This window comes from Rosa chinensis, chromosome 3 (assembly GCF_002994745.2).
Source record: "Rosa chinensis cultivar Old Blush chromosome 3, RchiOBHm-V2, whole genome shotgun sequence".
NCBI lineage: Eukaryota > Viridiplantae > Streptophyta > Magnoliopsida > Rosales > Rosaceae > Rosa > Rosa chinensis.
Window position 1 is genome coordinate 31,707,122 of NC_037090.1, and position 19,201 is coordinate 31,726,322.

At 38.0% G+C, this 19,201-nt stretch overlaps 1 protein-coding gene and 1 long non-coding RNA gene across 3 annotated transcripts; both read right to left on the reverse strand.

The window, feature by feature from the left end:
- Positions 1–625: 625 nt before the first annotated feature.
- LOC112195366 lies at positions 626–2,465 on the reverse strand. 2 transcript variants are annotated; one of them, XR_002934488.2, is made up of 5 exons: positions 2,186–2,465; positions 1,725–2,068; positions 1,336–1,483; positions 889–1,015; positions 626–785 (listed from the first exon to the last, which is right to left on the reverse strand). It is a non-coding gene; the product is annotated as an uncharacterized LOC112195366 (long non-coding RNA). The 2 variants fall into 2 exon arrangements; XR_002934487.2 differs by having other exon boundaries at positions 1,336–1,488.
- A 9,242-nt stretch (positions 2,466–11,707) lies between these two features.
- Positions 11,708–18,937, reverse strand: LOC121052379. Its single transcript, XM_040517239.1, has 5 exons — positions 18,428–18,937; positions 18,290–18,338; positions 15,749–15,834; positions 12,317–13,348; positions 11,708–12,017 (listed from the first exon to the last, which is right to left on the reverse strand). The coding sequence occupies exons 3-5, from the start codon at positions 15,759–15,761 to the stop codon at positions 11,983–11,985; spliced, it is 1,080 nt and encodes a 359-aa protein (XP_040373173.1). The 5' UTR covers positions 15,762–15,834; positions 18,290–18,338; positions 18,428–18,937; the 3' UTR covers positions 11,708–11,982.
- Between the last annotated feature and the right edge of the window lie 264 nt (positions 18,938–19,201).

The window sequence follows — 19,201 nt, forward strand, 5'->3', positions numbered from 1 at the left end:
TTTACCCTTTATTATATGTCACCTGGCTAACGCCATAACGGCCAACCATGTTCTAGATACTAATGTTGGATTGGGGTCCAAACTTCAGATACCAAAGTGATATATTTTTTTTGAGGTACCAAGTTACTAAGAGTAATTTTAAATACACATACCTATTTTATCAATACACACCCCAATTTTTTGTAAATTTTTTTTATCCCTATTTCACCCTTCTAACTATTATTGTCTCCAACGTCCACTTATGATCTAGTGATAAAGATGTATCCTCAAGGAAGAATGTCACACCATTTCCATGAGATGTGTGTTGAAGATCTTGTTGTCAAAGGACCCAAGGGCTGTTTCAAGTATGAACATGGCCAAGTAGGGGTGGGTTCGGTTTTATTCGGTTCGGTTTTGAGCCAAAACCGAAAACCGAACCGAACTTATTTTCGGTTCAGTTTTTCACTTTTTCAAGTCAAAAACTGAAAACCGAACCGACCAGTTCGGTTCGGTCCTATTCGGTCAGACTTCGATTTTTTTTTTTTGTGTGCATCATTTAATTATATTATAGATCTTTAGTAGAAGTGAGGCTGTGAGCCACTTATCAAGTTCATTCTTTCTATTTACAGCGAATTACAATGGAAACTAGAAATCAAGGCCATTGGAGCCAAAAAAATAAAATCCAAGTTAAGAAAGGCCATTGGAGCCACATATCAAGTTCATTATCTCTTTAATCTATATTTTTGTTTAGATTCACTAAAATTTTGCAAACTGAGCAGTTATTTTGCGACCATCAACAAGTCTTCCTGAAAAGTACAAATGGCAAGCTCTAATTAGCAAAACTAAAACTAGTGACATAGTTTTTAAAAGAGAAAAAATAAAGTAATGATAATAAATCGATTAGCATACCATCAAACCTTGCTAAGAGAATCGGCCAAGCCATATGCAATTGTGATACCACAACTTTTCCACAGCTAGGATCCAATTGATTTTTTCCAAACCACGCCTACAGTTGAGGTTCATCTACTTCACTTCCCTATAGGTCATTCAAATTAGAGAAACTAGATGTGAAAATCGCAAAATACATAAACCATAATTAACTAAATTAACTATCAGAATTACATTATCATCATTCCTTAATAACATATCTTAGATATCCATGATTGGTGTTCACAAACATCAAAAGATCAACTAATGATGTCATAATCAAATGACAAAACTCAAGCAACCATATAGTACTTGTAGTACGTTTGAATAAATAGATGCACATAAATAGTTACTCTGATTTAATTCCCTCTCCAATCTCCAGTCACCAAAACAACTCAAACCCAGCAATATGAGGCTAACAGGCAATACCTGGACACTATCTTAAGGCTTAGTTTCAGCCTTATTGTTTATTTGATTTGCAACAATCGGCTGAGAATCGATTTGGGCCTCACTAGATTCTCCACCTTCATGTCCATGAACTTCTTTCTCCCATCATTAACAATCCCAGCAGCTCCATCTTCTCTACCATTATCAACAACCCACAAAATCATATCCTCAGTTGCAAATAATCACCACATAATAATGTAAATCCATAGATCAAGAAGAAAAAGACTCAAAATTCAAAACCCACATGGTAAAGTAGGAATACAGAGCATGAATTTACAAATCAATAGCACTAATCGATCATAAAGCCCCAAACTTTGGGCCTATGTTTAACCAAACAATAAGCAAATAAACCATGGAAAGCAAAAACGTACCAGCGCCAAGGATGTTCTTGAGGTCTCACCTTCATCTAGGTTTTCACGAAATACAAAACTGTCAATATCAACAAGAATCAGAGAGAGAGAAATCTATAGATATATACAGATACAAAGAGAGATCGAAAGAGAAAGAAGCTCTGGATCTGCGGAGTATGAAGAAGAAGAAGGGTGCAGTCAGAGCATTGGTCCTGCTCAGGTCGTTGTGCTCGATGTTCTTGACCTTCTTGAAGTCGGGATCCGGCTCCTTGAAGGCCTAGATGACCAGAGCGGCAGCGGAAACCAGAGACGAAGAGAAAACTGAGAGAACTGACGACCTTCCACTCCTTGGCGATCTCCTGTTCCTGACGACGACGAGAAAACTATGAGGATTGATGAAGAAAAGAAATGGGTATTCACCTAATTGAGAAATAACATCAAATTTGTAAGTGGGTCCAGATTAAATTTCAATAAGATGGTACCTTTGTGCGAAGATGTTCATTGGGGAAGCCGTAGACTCTTCTGATCTTATCGGGCCTATACTCGACTAAAGCGTCGGCCGAGAATGGTCTGAATCCATAACCGATAGTGGACGGTGTTGATGAACCCATCACCAGATGATGTAGTTGATAACGCTGGTGACGACGACATCCATATGGCAAGGTTTGGTGGCCTTGATTGGTGTCTGATCTGGTGCAATGTGCCTGCGTGATAGAGGAAAAGAGCCTAAACTGGAAGAGTCTGAGAGAGGAACCGAAGTGAAAACTGAAAAGTGAGGCTGCGATAAACTATTTATATCGTGACATTAGGGTTTTCTGATCCATATAACAAAAACGACGTCGTTTTTAGTAAGTTCGGTTTTTTCGGTTCTTGAACCCCTAAAACCGAAAACCGAACCGAACCGGTTCTGTTCAGTTCGATTTTTTTGTTTCGATTTGTTTTTTTTTAGTTCGGTTTCTTTAGACTTCGGTTTGGCTTTCGGCTGGGTTTTTTTTTCGGTTCCGCGAACCCACCCCTATGGCCAAGTTAGAGCTGTTGGATGCTTGCTATAGGCTCTGGAATCATTCCGATATTCCAGGTTGCAAGGACAATATTAGAAAATAAAAAAGACAAAACAAGGGTTCACCTGATCTATGTCAATGTGAGCTACGAGGACATTCTCTTGAAGGATGAGTTGGATGGCCTTGCTAGTAAGTACTTACCCTGATTGGTTTCAAATCTACTACGTATTAAATCAGCCTCTTGAAGTATGGGATGGTGGTGTTAGATTTGTCTCCAAGCAAATGATTTAAACGCTAGCCCCTGGCCCTAATATTTAGGTCAAGGGTGGACCTATGAACAAGGCCATGTCTGCTCATCTTGAATCACGCACTTATGCACATCATGTGGAGTTCCAGTTCTAATCCTTTCTTCTCACTTGTTTCCAACATTACGATCAGCTTCCACGATTTGAGATAAAGAAAAATTTATAGGATGTTAAGAATTTGCAGAAAGAGTAAATCAAAAGAGTAGCATCGCTGGTGATATGGCATGGGAAGAGAGAGGAGGACAATGATGAGAGAGGAAGGGTAAACGGGGAAAAAATTGGGAAAAAATGGATAAAAAAAAATTGAGGGGTGTGTATTGATAAAATAGGTATGTGTATTTAAAATTACTCAATTACTAATGGGTCAAAGGTTGGGTATTGTTTGCATGTTTTTCCCCAGAAACAAACACTACTACAATTCTTAACAATAGGCACATTCATGATTTGTGGGTACAATACTTAATGAATCATGAACGTGCCTATTGTTAACAATAGTCCGGCAATGTCTCCGATGATTTCTCTCTCTAAGTGACAAAGAAGGAGAGGACAAAATTATCCTAAAAATAAATAAAAAATACTTAATTAGGTATTAGGGCAACATATATGTAAATTATTGGGTACATGGGTAATCTTATAAGATGTTTGGGTAAGTGAGGTTAATGTAGCTCAAATTTAGATAAATGGACATTTTTCCATTAAATAAAAGAAGTTAGCCACTTGCATCAGTTGCGGGACCCATCATTTCAGAAAATGAAATGCAAGCCACGTTCAGAAGAGTTTGTGTCTGTTTGGGCAATGGTGACGGCTCTACAGAGCACTGACTGTAAAGAAAGTTGTTGCACCGTTGCTTTGCTCTATAGACAAGTATAACCGTAGCCTTTGCTCCCCAATAAAATATCCATTACCCTCAAATAAAAGGTTTATTGGCCCAGCAAAAAAATTACATCAATTAAACATAATATAACTTCCAATTTAGAGGAACCTGAAATACAATTTAATTGGTGGAAGCTACCAAATCCATTGTCAAAGAGGAAGTTAAAATTGTGTCCATCACTACACTTACTGGCTGCTACTGGAAGCTAGCTTCTGTAAGCTTTGAACAGCAATGGTGCTGAAGTTTCCGGAGAAAGACTGAAAGAGGTTGTGCTCTACTAAAACAATACGGTAACACTTCCAAAAAAAGAAAAGAAAAAGAAATTGGCATAAAAGATTGGCCTTAAGGACGTGGCCTCCGTTTCCTTATCAACTAGCATGCTCTGTGTAATTATTGCAGGGCCCATCTCTTTAGCCCTTCATCGTCACTACCTCATATATAAAGGAGCGAGTCTAGAACTTCTTCTTGGTTGACTAGTTTGGCTTCTTCGCCTCTGAGCCAAAAGATTGAAATGGAGAGCTACTTGCACCTCTCACCAGAGGCCTCAAGCAATTGGAAGAAATTCGTCGGCCTCGTTGTCAAGAACCCCGCCAGAAGGTTCTGACATGTCGCCGATCTTGCTAAGCGGGCTGAGGCTGAGAAGAAGAAGACGACGATGACATTGATTTTGCACCTTGCCGAAATTCCGATCAACGGCGTGGCGGCATAGCTTGTGCTTCTCAACCGTTGTGAAGAACTCTTCGATCTCGTCGGTTGGAGGCGCTTTGCTCACCGCCGAGGTCTTTGACGGACGGATAATGCCGACGACTCCAAATTGGTGAGAAATTAAAGACGATTGGGGGGAGGGGGGGGGGGTGAGAGTAAGAAGAGTACACTTTTTAATTTATTATTATTTGGAGGTTAAAATTGTCTCTTTTCTTTGAATGGATAAGTGAGCAAAAAAAACTTTTGGTGGAGTATTTGGGTTCCTGATGGACCAAAATTGGGCAAATGGTCAAGAACCCTTACATTGTTGGTACAAGCAACATTTCTTTTCTGTTCATGTCTACATAAACAAATATATTAAAAAAAAAAATTGTTGAACTGTTGTAAATATTATTATCTCTGTGGCTGTCCACATAAATACTCATTAGTTATGTATTTTGATGTAAACCCTAACTCTATATAAATGAGGCTAATGAGATTGAATGAGAACACTTCTACTTCCTCCAAACTATTCTATCTCTATCTTCTCTCCACTTTATAACAAGTTATCAGCATGACTGCTGTATTTTTTTTCTTTGTTTAGCTCTATGATGATCACAAGTCATTCGGTGCAACTTTATTAGTTTTAACCGATATTCTTGATCTATGAGTTTCTTTTTCCTAGTGTGTTTGGATAAAGTAATTTAAATTTCCACAGAAATTCTAAAATCATGGGAATTACAATTTCATGAATTTAAATTCTATTAATTGAGAATTCCATTGTTTGGACTTCCTAATGTAGAATTTTTAAAATGACAAGAATTATGAATTCTAGTGTTTGGACTAATTTTTGTCAATGAAATTTAAATCAAAACAAATAAATAAACGATCATGATTGAAGAGATACCATAATCAATACTGCAATGAAAAATATAAAATCCAAATTTAAGCTAGACCAATACAACCACTGCAAGTGGCCTAATGGTTCTTGCCTAGTTGGGTGTGCTCCCCAACCTAGGTTCGAACCCCGAAGCTGTCAAAGTGGTCAGACACTGTGCTGCAATGCACAGTTAGAGCATTTCACATGCACTGAAGGGGTTTATCTTGGGCCTAGGAAGCCTTTAGGTTCCCCTTGACAAAGTAAAAAAAAAGCTAGACCAATACATATACTAGAAAAATCCAAATTTACTTGCTAGGAAAATCCAAATTTATGTTCTGAAATACTAAATGACCAAAAGCATAAATCTAAAAAAAGAATAAGTACCAGCTGTTATCATGTTAACAAGAGATCCTATGCAGATCCATATGAAATAAACATCAACACCATGTCTTTTTTCATTTCCACTGGGACTTCCTTGAACATGAGAAATTGTTTGTCGTTCTCTATAAACCAAGAGCATGCTTTTATCTGTTCTTCTCTAGAAAGATCTTGTATTGCCCTTATTTCTGTCCATACATCTTTCAGGGCAAGACTTTTTGTAGTAGCACGAATGAGTTATTCAAAAGATGAAGCCATTCTATCCACGGAAGTACCTAAGACATCTTCTCTTTGGAGGAGGTGCACTAGAAGAGACTGTTGCTTCATTTCTCTTTTTTTGAGAACTTGCTTGGTTTGGTGAAATGTCTTCAATGATGTGAATATCTTCTGATGCTTGGTCATCAACTTCCAAATCGACATGATTATCTTCATTAGCAGGAGGAGTCATAACCTCAGTGGCTTCGAAACCTGTTTTAGCACCCTCTCCAGTGGCTCTATCTTTGCCACACAAATCAACTATATCATCCCAATTTGGGATTCTTTTAAACCGAAAGCTTGCAACTTCATCATGAGACTGCAAACAAATAATAAAAGTTGCATAAGAAAAAGTTAGTAAAATAGACAAATGATATTATGAAGAAAAAAATTAATAAAAATTACATACCTTCACAGATTCTTCCCATACACTGTTTTCATCAACGCTTATCATTTGTGTTGAGGAATCCCAGCTAATCCACTTTGGCTCAAGATATCACTAACAATTCCATAGAACTTTTTTCATGATTTCACACGGTTTTTTATATTGTCAGCACTTATTTGAATATCAAATTGTGCAGATAATATATCAGCAGCTGTATTATAAGCTACAGCTTTCCAACCATTATCTCCTTTATGGCCCAAACCTCGTTCCTCACGAAGTATATCAGCCAAAGCACGCTCCATATTTAAATTCCATTGCAAATAGTTCTTGCCTTTGGCCTTTCCTTTGCTCTTTCCTTCATTCTTTCCATTTGGTTTTCGGTTTTTGACCTCATTTCCTCCAAGTGTACTCATTTCTAAACACAATTAGACACCATGAACAAAAATGATTAGATTTGAGTATATCAACACAACAATCACATAAGAAATAATAGGAAATAAGATAAATCATACACACGATAAGAATGCAGAAATAAATTACAACCATACTAAAATTTAACTTCAAGAACAAAGTTTCATTACAAATAGTAAACCGCACTAGGAGAACAAAAAAAAAAAGAGGAATAAATAATGTTTCTTATTGTTTATGTGGCATGTCGCGCTTGATAATCCTGGAACATCTTCAATGCAAATGTATCACGAAAATTTGTCCACTGCTCAGTTGCTTGAACTGATGTAATCTTTAAATTATTTGCATTACTCTCTGACGTTGGACAATTTAATATCTCCAAATCAATAGCTGCTAAAAACCTTGAATCTTGATCTTCTAAAATAGGATCACTAGCTTGCTCAATTCGAATAAAATTGTGCAAAACACAACAAGCATTTATGATCCTAACTTGTGTTTTAATGCTGAAAAATGATGGAGCACGCATTATACTCCATCGCTTTTTTAACAACCCAAATGACCGTTCAATTACATTTCTTGCAATTGAATGACGAAGATTATATAATTCCTTGTAATTTTCAGGTCGATTCCCAGTCCATTCATTTAAGTGGTATCTAGTTCCTCGATATGGTGCTAAAAAACCAGGCCCGTTAGTGTATCCCGCATCCACCAGAAAGTATTTATCTACATTAAGAAACATACGAGAGCAATTAGAAGCTTACTAAATGTCTAAACCTAAGTTTTATTTAATCTAGCATTAGTATAGCAAATTACCCCTTGGAACATGAAGCCGATTATTTCTACATAGACCATCTCGTAAAACACAAGCATCAGAATCAGAACCCTCCCATCCAGGCAATACATAAATAAATTTTAAATCAAGGGCACAAATCCCTAGGACGTTAGTAGAAATATCACCCTTTCTATTTCGATATCTTGGTCTTTCCTCAGCTGACACAGTCACTGGAATGTGAGCTCCGTCAAGTGCTCCTAGACAATTCTAAAAGGAAAATATAAAAAGTGGTTATTAATTAAGATATAAAAAGGTGGAAATTGGTTTTCAAAAGGTAGGGAATTACCTCAAACCACTTCCACTTCTCTCTTTCTGAGCTACCAATGATAGATGACTGTAATTTCAAGTATTCCTTGCTTATTATCATCATTGCATATAACACGTTATGGAATTGCCGACTAACTGTTTCCTTAGAACGATAATATATAAAACCAATTTTTCTATACTTCACGTTGTTACCAAGTATGTCCAGAAACATAGCTACTGATTCTTCAATAGGAACATTTCTTGTATGAACTAGCCCACCTATTCCGTGTAAAATCTCACATAACTTCCTAAATGCGCTCTTGCTGACTCGTAGTTGTTCAATACAATCTACCTCTCTTCCATCGTACAAATGGTTTAAGTAAGACTGTCTTTCTTGATCCCAAGCACGTGAAGGCTCTTTAACAAGAAATGCCTTATGATACTTATGATACCACTCTATTATTAAAGCAATCACAGATACGGTGGCACCCAAAACAATTTTCATTCTCTTTTTATTTTCCTCTTCTTCTATGGCACGCTTTCGTTTTAACCTCATTATAATATCGCCAACACTCATAACAGCCATACCTATTTAAACATTTAAAAAAAAAAAAAAATTCTTCATATATGTTATTCATAAGGCTATGCGTAACATCGTGGGATCACAAACATGACTCGAAAATAGCCAGACCTGTTTTATTTTTTTTCAAAGATTTTTGTGTACCTATTACATTGAATGATCAAGAACACAGAGCAAGTTATAAAGAAAGGTCAGAGAAAGGCAGGCGTCCAAAACGATATTCTACTTGGTATCTATCTTTTATAGTCTAACTTTCACTACAACTATTTTCATCCTGAAGGAGTGCACTTTAACCCTTTTTTCTATCTATTTTCTGGTTTTCTCTCCAGAAAAGGAATATAAGAAAGTCAGGAACATAAGGTAGGGGACAAAATAACAAGCTTGACCTCTCTCTTACTGTTTGTGTATACGTAGTTGGATTAGATTCAAATAAGCTTGGATTCATCAAAGCTATGAACTTATCTATGTTTTTTATGCAAGTGCAGATGGTATCATAAATGTAACCAATGTCACCAAAATTGCAGCTAAAGCCTATAACGTCCCGAACCTGAATTTACCAATTTACTAGTCATTTGGATGGTAAACGACAATTACTTTCACTTTTTACTTTGTTTCAGTACTTTTAGGGGGCCCTAAAAGATGACTTTTTGTTCGGGTCAAAATTTGAGAAAATGTTCTTCATGAAAGTTGTAGAGGACATTAAACCGAGCGTGTGCATATGTGATACGTAAAAATTGGAGTTCGTATGCGAAAGTTATAAGTGAAATATGAAAGTTACTATTTATGGTAGATTGTATAAATTTGAAAAGTTACTGTGGCCGGGTAACTTTTCTTTCTTTTCTCTCTCCTTCCCCCCGTGCTCTCTTTGTCTCTCTTCTGCAACTCTCTCTCTGTCTCTTTTCTGCGACTCTCTCTTTCTCCACCTCTAGGCCACCAAATGGCGAGCTGCGAGCATCGATAGACTCGTCTCCTCCTCCTTAACACGCATGTGGGAGTTGTTAACGGTGATTTGGCCGGAGATGTGGAGATCGAAGCCAACATTTTTACTGTAGCAAATTGGTCAACACCGATTTCCGGCCACCTCCGGTCATAAACCTAGATCCATTAGAAGCGCCTTGAGCCACTCTTCATGCTCGCCAAGTTTCATAATCCAGATCGAAGCATGGAGTAAGAAAGCATAATTGGAAAATTTCACTATACTTCTGAGTACTTAATTGTTCTGCCACTTCAAGGTATTTTCTGACTTTGTCACAGTTGAGAAAGTAATTGGAAATGTTGAGATGATGCTGTGGATGAAATTTGGTGGCTGGAGGAGGAGGAGTTGGATGCCGCATGAATAGTGCGATGGGTGAATAGTGCGGTGCATGAACAATGATTTAAATTATGTTTTTTTTTAGTTAGTTAAATCACATAAATATTGTAGAGCTTATATGTGAAGTTTGGTGAAGATTGGAAGAGGTTTGGATATTAATAGGAATTTTTCTAAAGTTCAATAGTTTGGTTATTGATTTTCGAGAATTCCACCATAACGACTTGTGAAGGCGACACACAAGGTTCTCCCCCTGTCGCCGAAGACCAGGAGGAGGAGACATATAGATTTCTTCCAATAAATCACCATTCAAGAAAGCATTATTAACATCGAATTGATGTAAAGACCAATTCAGACTGGCAGCAATAGCAAGAAGACAGTAGACAATTACCATTTTGGCAGTGGGAGAAAATGTGTCATGATAATCAATGCCAGCAGTCTGTGTAAAACCTCAAGCAACAAGGCGGGCCTTATAGCGCTCAACAGACCCATCAGCCTTGCGCTTGATTCGATACACCCATTTGCAACTGATCGGACATTTTCCAGGAGGTAAAGGACAAGACTCCATGTCTGATTATCAGTAAGAGCTTGAAGCTCAGAATTCATGGCGTCCTGCCACTAGGATTGGCTGCAGCAATGTCATAAGAGGTAGGTTCCTTGTCCCAACTAACATGAGCAATATAATTCAGATATGTAGGTGAATATCAATTATAAGATATGTAGTGACAAAGAGGATATTTCGTATCGATCTGAGATGGAGACGAGGCCGTGGACAATTGGTGTGGAGGCAGCATCACCTGCGAACAAACGTAGTCCTTGAGGCGGACGTTGGCTTCTCGAGGGCGTTGAGAACAACAAAGTGGTTGAACAGGAACAATAGGAAGAGGATCGGGAACGGCGGGCTCGGCCGGTTGAACCTTCGGTGGATGTTCAGTAAGATCGTCCGGTGGAATAGGTGGATCGAAATTGGGAAGAGTGGGTGGAGTGTCGGTAGAAGGAGGAGCAGAAGGAAGCGAGGCAGGAGGAGAAGGTATCGGGTCGGCCGATGGAGGCGGAGAAGATAATGGAGGTGCTGATGGGATATTGGGTGAGTCGAATGGATCTGGTACTGTGGCCGAAGGAGAAGGACTGGAAAAGAATCAGGGATGATAGGAAGAGGAATTGGTTGGGCCTGTGGAGCTTGGGCTGCTGGGTTAACTTTAGATGAATGATAAAAAGTGTCCTCAAGAAAAATCACATCCCGATTAGTGAATTTTCTTGGTCTCAAGATCGTAAAGTTTGTAAGCCTTTTGTCCCATTGGATAACCAAGAAAAATACATTTGGTAGCACGAGGAGAAAATTTTGAAGATGGATTGACTACGGTTGCAAAAGCAATGCAGCAAAAAACTCGCATACGAGAATAATAAGGAAGTTTATTGTAAAGGATCTCAAAAGGTGTTTTCTTGTGAAGCAACAAAGTAGGAAGGCGATTAATGACATATGCAGCGGTAAGAACACATTCTCCCCATAAATTAATGGGTAGATGAGATTGAAAGCGAAGAGCTCGAGCAGTTTCAAGGATGTCTCTATGTTTCCGCTCGACGACACCATTTTGCTGAGGTGTATATACACAAGAGTGTTGGAAAAGAACACCTTCTTCAAGGAAAAATTTTTGTAACGAAAGAAATTCAGCCCCATTATCAGAACGAAGTTGTTGAACCTTTGTATTGAATTGAGTGTTTACATAATGGAAAAACTGACGGAGTAAAGTTTGTGTCTCACTTTTATGACGCATTAAGAAAACCCATGTAAATCTGGAAAAATCATCCACAATAGTTAAGAAATAAAAAGCACTAGAAAGAGAAGGGGTTTTATAACGGCCCCAAATATCACAATGAATAAGGGAAAAACACTTTGATGTTGAAATTGAACTAGAAGGAAAAGGGTGACGAGTTTGTTTCGCCAATGGACAAATGTCACATTTATGACTAGAATCAAATTTGAAATTAAGCAAACTATTAGCTAAACAATGTAAACGAGCAGAGGAAGGGTGACCCAAACGACGATGCCAAAGATCAGAGGAGATCATCAAATTGCAAGCAAAATGAGAAGAAGGAGAAGTTGAAGCCAACGCCACAAGGTAATTGAGGTCACCACATCGCTTACCCACACCAATCATCGTCCTTGTAACCAAGTCCTGTAAGATACACCAAGATGGGAAAAATGTCACTGAGCAATGTAAATCATCCGTTGTCTTTCCAACGGACATAAGATCAACTCTAAAACTTGGTACACAGAGAACATTATTTAATTGAAAAGAATCATTAAATCGAATTGAGCCGGTCATAGTAATTCCAACCTTGTCTCCACTAGGTAAAGAAACTAGTGCCAAAGAAGGATGCTTATTAATATTCATCAATGATGTAGGAGAAGAAGTGATATGATGAGTTGCTCCACTATCAATTATCCAACGATTGGGAGCAATTGGTAACAAACCTGAAGCATACTCAAAGACTGAGGCAGCAGCAGCATTGGCTTGTGGAGTGACAGGCTTGGAAGTCAAGGCACCAAGTATTTGAACGTATTGGTCCTCTGTCAAATTGGGCAAAGAGGCCTGAAGTTCTTGAAAAGTGGGATTGAAATCCACTTGATTTGCAGGAGTACCAGATGCCAAGCTTGAGGAATTTTTTTCATTGCCTTGACGTTGGTGTCGTGCTTTTTCTTTACTCTTGGGATGGCCAGGAGGATATCCAATCAACTTGTAGCATGTTGCCTTCCTATGGTATAGGTCACCACAATAAGTACATTGAAAAGGCTCCTTGTTGCGTGAATTGTTGAATTGATTCCCATCGCCTTGATTATTTGGCCGACCCCTAGGCATATTAGAATTTCCACGCACATCTATAGCTGCTGTGTTTGATGGCATGGTGACAACAGACCCCAATTCTCGTTGTTTTTCTTCTTGCACAACAGAAGCATAGGCTTGACGGACTGAGGGTAAAGGATTCATTAGTAAAATTTGACCTCTTGTACCTGAATACGACTCATTGAGTCCCATAAGAAACTGCATAAGTTTGGTACGATCATTCTGATCACAAGTACATGTTACTGAATTAAAGGATGCAAGCTCGTCCCATAGGGCCTTCAATTTTGTGTAATATGCGGCAACAGACATATGACCTTGCTCAATCTTGTAGATGTCCCGCTGAATCTGGAATATACGAGGAGCGTTGCCCAAAGAAAACCTGTCACGAAGATCTTCCCAAATAGCATGAGGTATGCCGTATGAAAGGACAGAATCGGATATCTCTGGCTCAAGGGAATTTAGGATCCATGAAAGCACCATGTCATTGCAACGCTGCCAAAGAGCATGCTCGTCAGGATTCAAAACCTCATTAGGCTCCTTGATTTTTCCGGTGATGAAACCTGTCTTGTTCTTGGCACTTAGAGAAATTCTCATAGCACAGTACCAAGAGTTATAGTTGTCGCCGTTTAATTGTTTTGAAATAAGGAGCAGGCCAGGATGATCTGAATGATGGAGGAATAAAGGATTAGCTGGATCAACAGAGGATGAACCCCAGAATTTGAAGACTCAACATCAGTTCCAGTCATGATGTTGATGAAAAAATCAAACCAAGGAGAAGAAAAGGAACGCAGCAGATGCGTTGAAGAAAAGAGGAACAAAGAGCTAGGACGTATCCTGCTCTGATACCATATAGAACAAGATATTTAGGCAGAATGAATCTTTTGTATTGAATCATACAACATATATACAGAACATCTAAGGTTCTCCAACAAGTCAGGAGACCTATAAGGAATGATAACTAATACAATCACAATTGAATACAAACTGATACAACATATTCTAACATATCAATCCTAATCATATCAAGATACACTATCAATCTAATTGAATGTCAAGATACACTTTCCAACAGATTTATCTCAACTTTGCCCTAGAAACTTTGAATTAAAGAATTGGTGTTAATGATGAAGTTTTGGTTAAATTGGAAAAGAAATTGGAAGTTGATTTAGGAGGATAAGATATTAGAATCGTATTTAATTGCCGAATCGTTATTCACAAATTATAATATTATACAGGGCGATGTATCGAGCTACTGCTCGACGAAGGAACTCGTATACGTGATTGTTGGAATAGTACTGTGAGTGGACCTTTGCTTTTAAATAAGGATGCATGCAAATGTTTTTCCCGAATTAATTATTTAATTATTTAATTCCATGTTATTGTATTTTGCTTTCGGGAAATTATTGTTGATTTGTCTTGATTTGATTTGGGAAATGAATTAGTGACTTAAATTATTGTTTTAATTTATCGAGCATATTAAACGGATTTAAATATTTTATTACTATGTCAATTGGATTTTCGAATTGAAGTTGTTATGCTCAATTTTGAATTTGTGATTTATGTTAAATTTCGTTGGAGTAATTTTCCGAGGTGATTTCCGGAATTAAGTATATTTGTATTCGTTGATTTGAGATTTTTGGAAAGATTTTCGAAATGGGATTTCGATGAAGTTATTTTCTTATGTATTTATCGACTTTCGGTTTTGGCATTGAGAATGCCTTGATGATGATTTTGGAAATGGTTTTATTTCGATATTTGGAGATTATGTTTTATTATTATTTCTCTACTATTTATTTTGAACTTGAGATTATCTTGGCGTGTAGGACACGTCATTGGAAATTCATTTGCAAGAGATGGGGAAGCCTTATGTATTTATGGATTTACTTGGTTTTCGGATTTCTTTTGCCATACTTTGGGTGATTATTTATCATGCTAGCATTGATGTCCGCCTTTGTGGCGAGGTGATGGGATCACCGAAGCCCGTCCGCCTTTGTGGCGCTGGTTACTGTCTTTGTGACAGTAATGCTGAAGCCCAGTATCCTAATCGCTACACTTAGTGGCGTGTGGGTATATAACGGGAGTATATGGGAGTACTTTAGCCTGGGAGGCTATCACCCGAGCCTGGGAGGCTCATTCGTATGGCTATCTTCTTCCCCTACTTTTATATTATTTATGGGCCAGCGGGGTCTAGTCCGATGATACGATACTTAGCGGGTTTGATTTACCGTTTCCAGTTTCCTGAATTTAAGAAATAAAATTTTACAAACGTTGCATGCATCGAGGTTTTATAAATTTAAATAAGTGGGAAAGTATTTAAGTTTGCTTCATTTAAATCATCTTAATTATTTATTTTTGTCTACTCACACTAACGTGTTTTTCAATACTTTTCCCCTGGGCCATTCGGTTTCAAATGCCCAGTTTGCAGGCTAGATTAGTTGAGATCGGGCGTACATGGAGTTGAGGCATAGTTGTTACTGCTTTCGCATTGTAGGATTTATCGATCCTTTATCCTCTTTACTTTTTATTCTATTACACCTGTTTTAGAATTGCTCTGATAACCGTAGAATTATTGTTTCTAAGTTGAGATTTGAGTAATGTGAATTGGAAGATGTTGTGATTTGGGGAGCAGGGTGGCTCCAGGAGAATAATGATGGATGGTTTAGAATTGTAAATGTTTTTCTACAGGTTTTGAGTTGTCCATTTTTAGGGGAAGTTCTGTCAAATTTTGGTAGAATTTCTTCTAAGGTGGGTCCCGCAGGGCCTCTTCGGATTTCAGGGTGAAATCCGGGGCGGGTCTTGTCAAAGCCCCTCTTCATATTTTACCTCATATAATCACAAGTTCAAAAAGCCTAATCTAGACCATATGATCTGCCTCCTGCTTCAATCTAGACCAATTTAATAAGCTATTACCATTTTCCACTATCTATTTTGTTTCCTGGCTACATGTCAAAATGTTAAAATCTCAAATAGTTTTGCACTCAACATAAGAACACAAGTACATAATGAATACAGTACACATATGACACATGCTTAATTTAATATTGATGAACAGATTTACTAACCTCCTGTGGCCATTGAAGCTCTTCTTCTCTATGCAATCTCCTTGGACACTCTCGTAATGTGGTTAGAAAAATTCTACATCCTAAACCTGTAAGGAAAACCATAGTCAGGTACTTTAGTCTTGTCTTCCTGATCTTGTGTATCCACATAATCTTCACGGGAAAAAGATGCAACTAGTACCTGACCTTTGGCCCATTAGTAACTTTAGTACCTGACAAAAAAAAAATATCACTTTGGTACCTCAAGTTCGAACCACGACCCAACATTAGTATCTGGACCGTTAACTCCGCTTAACTCCGTTAAGGAGACTGCCAGCTGTCATATTTTAAAGGGTATTTTCGTCTATTTGTATCTTAATTAATTTTTTTTTCTTTTAAGCATTTTTTCCTCTCTTTCTCTCTCTCTCTCTCTCTCTCTCTCTCTCTCCTTTCTTATCTTCTTCTTCCCTCTCTGCAGATCAACCTGCAGATTCCTCATCCTTCCTTCAAGTGTCTAGGACTATAATCCAGCTCCTGCTTGGCCTTCTCACACGAATAGACCCATTGATGCCTTAGAACATAAACAGTCGGCGGACTTCAAAGGAAGCTTTGATTCCATCAAAATCAACCCAAAAATACTCAAACCAAGATGCAATCTTTGCATAAAAAAACTTCAAACATTCATACACAATAACCAAATCCAGAAAGCATGAATAAGAAGAAAAAAAAAATTAGATATGAGGACGCAACTGCTTAGTCTTCCCTCCAATTAATCACGAAAGCCTCCACCTCCTAACAACCCCATCACTATCGTCTTCTTCATCATCGCCCCTGCAATTGTTTTCGCAGTCCAATTTCTACAAATCGGGGCGATTTCGTCGAAGAAACTCGATACCCAGGTCAGAAAACGCGGCGAAAAGCAACCCAAAACCCAAAGGTACTCAACTCTAAATTGGGGAGGAGGATGGTTGCTGGTGTTTCAAAGCAACTGGGTTCTGGTGAAATTGGGGAGTTAGGGGAAGAGGAAGAAATTCATGAAATTGATGTGGAGGAGATCAAAACGACGAGGCAGAGCATCGTTTGAAATTGATTTTGAGGGAACGGGGGGGAATTGGGGAAAGGTTGGGGCTTTGGATGTAAAGATTTGGGTTTAGGGTTTAGGGGAGATCGTCCTCTTATTCGTATCGGGGAGATCGCGGCGGTGGCTTGTGCAGTGAGGAAGGGGGAGACTGCGGCAGCGGTCGAGTTTCGGTTTGTCCCTCGCAGGACTGATCGCTGGTGGGGATTGGTGTGGTGGGGTCGGAGGCGGCATCGTGACGGGATCGTGGTTGCGTGGTGGTTGGGCTATGCTCGGACATATCCGATCTGGATTGGGTTTCTCAATTCTTCTTCACATTGACACTAGTTCTGTTTTACTTGGCTGAACAAGGACGAAGAGAAAGAGGAAGAGATTGAGTGGAAGGATGAGGAATTTGCAGGTTGATCTGCAGAGAGGGAAGAAGAAGATAAGAAAGGAGAGAGAGAGAGAGAGAGAGAGAGAGAGAGAGAGAGAGAGAGAGAGAGAGAGAGAGAGAGAGAGAGAAAGAGAGGAAAAAATGCTTAAAAGAAAAAAAAATTACTTAAGATACAAATAGACGAAAATACCCTTTAAAATATGACAGCTGGCAGTCTCCTTAACGGAGTTAAGAGGAGTTAACGGTCCAGATACTAATGTTGGGTCGTGGTTCGAACTTGAGGTACCAAAGTGATATTTTTTTTTTGTCAGGTACTAAAGTTACTAATGGGCCAAAGGTCAGGTACTGTTTGCATCTTTTTCCCTAATCTTCACATATCAATATGTAAACATTAGCATACAGAAGCTCCTAATACATTCGATATTTTCATGATGTTCAATTATCTCTTCTCAACTTGGTTAGTCATGAAACCACTTCTCTGTATGTCTATTTTGGATTCTCAGCAATTAAATTTATGAGAATGAAAACAATAGAAAACAAACACTTCTTTATGGTGTCTATTTTTCAGCAACTACATATACACAGATATAGATAGGCCAAGTAATGCTATTAAGGCTATATCATTATCTCAGCAAAAAAATTTGGTTTTTCTACTTTTGGTGTTCTATTCCAGCCGTTGCTTTTGTTTTTGTTGTCATTATGTGTATACATCACTCGCAAGTTACAAACCACATACATACATGGACCGTTTGCTCCTTTTTCATTCTGGAAGTAATATCACTAATATGTAAAACAGGTTGCTATCAATTTGTCATGCTTGTTCTAATCATTTAGTGCCCAGGCTTTGTGTTTTCAAAAGGCCAAGTTTTTAACACCACCCCATTTTTTTCAAAAGCCATTTTTTACTACTTTATACCAAATGGGTGAGTTTTTTTTCATCACCATTGTAAAGAAAAGAATCTCGAAGAGACAAATTAAAAGAAGAAAATAATAGAGCATAATAACATAGCCCAGACGCCAAAATCCAACATATATATGCAGCAGCAATATAAACAATTCAACTTCAATACATAAAACAATTATACAGAACGAATCAAGACTGGAAACTAACCTTTTTAGTGGCAGAAGAAAATCCAGAGATCAGAGCAATTGCAAATAACCTAGCCATAATCAAAGTACCATTGAAAAATTAAATTTCAATTAATACACAAAACAGTTATATAGAAGAAGATAAAGGTTGGAACCTAACCCGTATAGCAGTAGAAGGAAATCCAAAGACCAGAACAATTACAAACGGCGTCGAAGTCTGGCAAGTTTTATGGCTTTATATAGAGTCGATTTGATCAAAATTTTCCGCGCCATGTTTTGATTTTGGCTCTCTGGAAATTGTGATTTCCCGCTGCAATGGAATTGACAAATAACACCTATTTTGAGAGGAATTCAAGTCGGGAATCTACACCCCCAAATTCCACGATTCTTTTCCCGTGGAAATTGCTGATTTCAAGGGATAAGAAGCCAAACGATGGAAACAGTCCTAAGAAATTGGGAAATCCACACTTTTAATTAAATTGCCTCACTTTTTCCCTCATCCAAACACACTGTCAATTCACATGATTTTCATTATTCTATTGCTGGGCAGAAAGAAAAGGAGGTTTTTCCATAATTAAGAGAATATGTTGGTGTTTGTTTTTACATGCGTTCATATATGGGTATAATTGCTGAAAGTTTTTAGTTGATCACGCAAATAGTATCATACCCATTTTCCTTTCTGACAATCCCAATTTTTTTTTTTGTCAATAATCATGCCTCTCTCTTTTATTTTTGGTTTTGCAAACAAAACCAACGTATTATCCCATAAGGTGCAATAGAGGCATTAGTTTTCCTTGTTTATTTAATAGCATTTTCTTGGTTTTGTCAGTATTTATGAGCGTATATGATCTTTTTTGTGTGTTTCCTTCATTGTCATTAGATATCAATCCTTTGTCATATATTTCATGATTGCTAGTATCAATATATGCCTTAT

Bases quoted from the DNA above. Each gene is read 5' to 3' on its own strand.
- LOC121052379 (XM_040517239.1), bottom strand. The intron at 12,018-12,316 runs GTTTGTTACCAA...TGTATCTTACAG, and splicing joins AGTCTTTGAGTATGCTTCAG to GACTTGGTTACAAGGACGAT.